The sequence below is a fragment of the Merops nubicus genome, unplaced genomic scaffold, assembly GCF_000691845.1.
Source record: "Merops nubicus isolate BGI_N331 unplaced genomic scaffold, ASM69184v1 scaffold15569, whole genome shotgun sequence".
NCBI lineage: Eukaryota > Metazoa > Chordata > Aves > Coraciiformes > Meropidae > Merops > Merops nubicus.
The window spans coordinates 15,814-19,113 of NW_008633183.1; the positions used below are offsets into that span (position 1 = coordinate 15,814).

The window sequence follows — 3,300 nt, forward strand, 5'->3', positions numbered from 1 at the left end:
GAAGTTCAGCTCTCCATAGGCTCAATCTGAAGTGACTAAGACGTTATCAGAATGCTGAAGCAGCATTAACTTCACAAATAATGCGACAGATCCGAGTCCAAAAATCACACTCATTGTATAGCATATGGAATTAGAACAATAAAAAACAAGTAACTGTCCAAAGACCAAGGACAAGAGCAGGGACACGTAAATAAATATTGCAGGCTTGGGTAAGGGGGGAGGGATCAATACCTGTGCAAAATTGCTGATTCCTACTGTTCCAATGCCATTTTCAACTGTTATCCACTCATGCTTGTCTGTGAATTTGCGGGCTAAAATGAAACAAACTCAGGAGTTCAGAAAGACAGTAACACATTTGCAGGCTTAAACTGTGGGTTTTTTTTTACTGAAGTTAGTTTTGTTCATTTTTCTTGGAAGTTTTTTTAAACAGCACATACAAACTAGGGAAGCATTTTTTTCTGCTCGTGAGGTGCTCGGTGACAGGGCAGCAGCTCAGGAGGTGCTCTGCTGAAAGCACTGTGAGCTCCTGAGCAACCATCTGGAGACCGAGGAAGTGCAGGAGCAAAAGGAATAACTCTCCTTTAAGGAAAAGTGAAAATCTAAAGCAGATGTGTCCTTTACTCATAGTTATGCATTTCTCTGATAGCATAGTGTCTTGTCAAGCATATTTAGTGTTTGTTTCTGACAACCACTTTATTATTCCTGGGAAGGCCAGTGTTAATGGCTCCTTAGAAACAATGTCTGCATTACAGCATCTCATTCAAAGTACTTAAACAGAGCCATCAGTTGAAGTAAAAAAGTTGCAAACCTGGCTAGCAAGAGCAGCTGATTTCCCTTTCCTCCCCAACGTTTCTGCTTCTCCCTGTTTAATGTTAAGGCAAGTTATACAGGCTAATTAATATGACAACTCCTACAGGCTATTGTTACTGAAAAGAATTTGCTCTCTGTTCATACTGTTACCATGAGAAGAACACAGTAATTGTTCTGTATAGTTTCAAAATAAGTGTAAGTCTTTTCTCAGCAATCTTACAATTCTACATATATTTTAGATCTGGAAGATTCAGGGCAACTTGAACCTGCTTTTATTAGAAGCAATTCTTTTTATAAAATCATATGGAGCACCTTCAAAAGAACTAATAGAATCAGGCAACATATTTCTTGCTAACATTTTACCTGAAACTTTTCTTACTCTGAGCACTTTCAGCCTGCTATGTCTGTTTTTGCACTTCCACAGTTTCCCCATAGATAATTTGTTCCTTTATTTAAAAAAAAAAAAAACTATTTTAAATTTTCATTTGTAGCACCTGTCCAATCAGGCAAGGGATGTTCCAAGAAGCTGGAGAAGAAAACAGCTTAAACACAGCTCCCTGTGTGCTTAGTGCCAGAGTAGTACAGCTGGACCAACCTTCCTTTTGAATTCCAAATTCTCCTCTCAGGCTCCTCCTCTAGGCAGGACTCCTTATAACCACCAGAGAAACTACACTTCTGCAAATCCTTGTTTATTTTCTAAAAACTCATACATGAAGGAAAACAGAAGTTCTCACTATGCACCTGCTAAAATCTTTCCACTGTAAGTGAGTCATATTTTCATCTGTTTCTGTTGTAGTGATCCTCTTACCTAGGTCTGAACACGTGTAAAAGAAGCACGTCTCAGATAAAACGGTTTGATTTGAAGATGCCCCAAGTTTTATAGACCTCAATAGAGCCATACATGTATTTGCAAGTACAGTACACAAAGATGTTGAGTAAAGCACAGATATGAGATGTTTTCCCATGAATTATCACTCAAAAACCCCAGAGAATTTCAGCTAGCGTTATTTATACCTACAGAAATCTCTCAGAACACATTCTAATGAACAAAAGAAATCCAAAGTCTTAAATCATTGTAGGTCAAGATTTTAAACCCAGTGGAACTTCATGGGAAATGAGTAATGAACCATAAGAGCAGAGGGTGACAAAGAATCTCAAACCAAGCTGACATTTGTGATATAACACACATCACAGAGAAGCCAGCCATTATCTTTTTATGTAGGATAATAATATTGTAAAAAAAAAAAAAAGAAAACCAGAAGACCATGAGCATTTTGCAACACAGCAGTAAAATGTTCTCCACTGTTAGAAGAGCATATAGTTCTGGTAGGGGGGAAAAAAAAAACTGAGTGAAAAACGGAAAATTCTAACCATGCAACAAACCCCACTGCAAATAAAGTAAAGGTCAAATAAAAAATAGTTAATGAGTAATCTCAAAATTTGAACTTTGATCTTATGTGATCAGCCCATTAAATAAATCAAATTAAATTAATATGAGATATTTGGTACGAAAGCATACCAAATCTCTCTGTGAGCATCCTTTTTCAGAAAAGCAGCTAAGTTTACTTTAGCTTCATTCATTTCAACATGACTTTTGTTTCAGCTTAACTTGCATGTTACTAGTTCAGGCCTTCATTTAGTTTAGCCTGCCTCTATTAAGTATTTCAGAAATCTATACCTGAAGAGTGAAGGAAAACTCACACCTCCACAAAGAGGCATACAAAATTTTTCCTCTCTGCCTAAAACAAAAGCATAATTTATGTTATTCCTTCAGATTATATCTATAGAAGAACAATGGGTACATTAACTGATTAGTGAAAAAAGCTTAATCTTGACTCCATTTGCAAGTAATGACGAATAAAAGTTATATCTTTCACTTACTAAAGGTGGCAGCTAAACAGGTTAAAAGACTGTATGGAAGGAAATTTAAGACCTCTTCTTAATGGCAGGCATTACTTTTATAGCATCTTCTGGTCTTCTCTTGGACCTTTTCAACATTTCTGTTTGCTAGAGTACCTCAGGTTCTGTTTTTCAGACTTCTGCGGCTAACTTCCATTCAAAGAAAGCCTCACCAGCAGCAGATGCTTTCAGAATTAACCACACGAAGTGTAGAATCACACGAAGCCCCACCGCTCAGCCCACCTCCCGCCTCATCACTCCTGTAGCTACGCTACACGGGAGCCAGGGAGACAGTCAAACTCCTTCAGCCCGAACGGGCCCCGAAAACCTGGCTGGGGTCTCTCGGCAGCCCACGCCAGTGGAACCGCTGCAGGCCCGCCGCCCCCATCCACCCGGTTTTGCCCATTTCTTGTACCGCTGCTCCCTGGAGCTACCAACAGGCTGCCCCCAGCCGCGACACCAGGACGAGCTGTCTTCCTCAAGTTGTTCCCCACGCCCGGCCCACAAGCGAAACCCGCAGCTGAGGCGAGGATCTGGGGCCACTTTGCTAAGAAACTGCAGCGTGCAGAGGTTCAACGCTTTCCGCCAGCT

At 40.0% G+C, this 3,300-nt stretch overlaps 1 protein-coding gene across 1 annotated transcript in view; it reads right to left on the reverse strand.

The window, feature by feature from the left end:
- The window catches only part of GCSH (glycine cleavage system protein H (aminomethyl carrier)), a gene marked incomplete at its 5' end in the record, with an annotated part of 6,448 nt that extends 3,192 nt beyond the window's left edge, over positions 1–3,256 (reverse strand). Inside the window, 2 exons of the mRNA XM_008948181.1 lie at positions 232–311; positions 2,987–3,256. Of these exons, the coding sequence (XP_008946429.1) occupies positions 232–311; positions 2,987–3,256 (350 nt within the window). The remainder of the gene's footprint in view (positions 1–231; positions 312–2,986) is intronic.
- Positions 3,257–3,300: the final 44 nt, after the last annotated feature.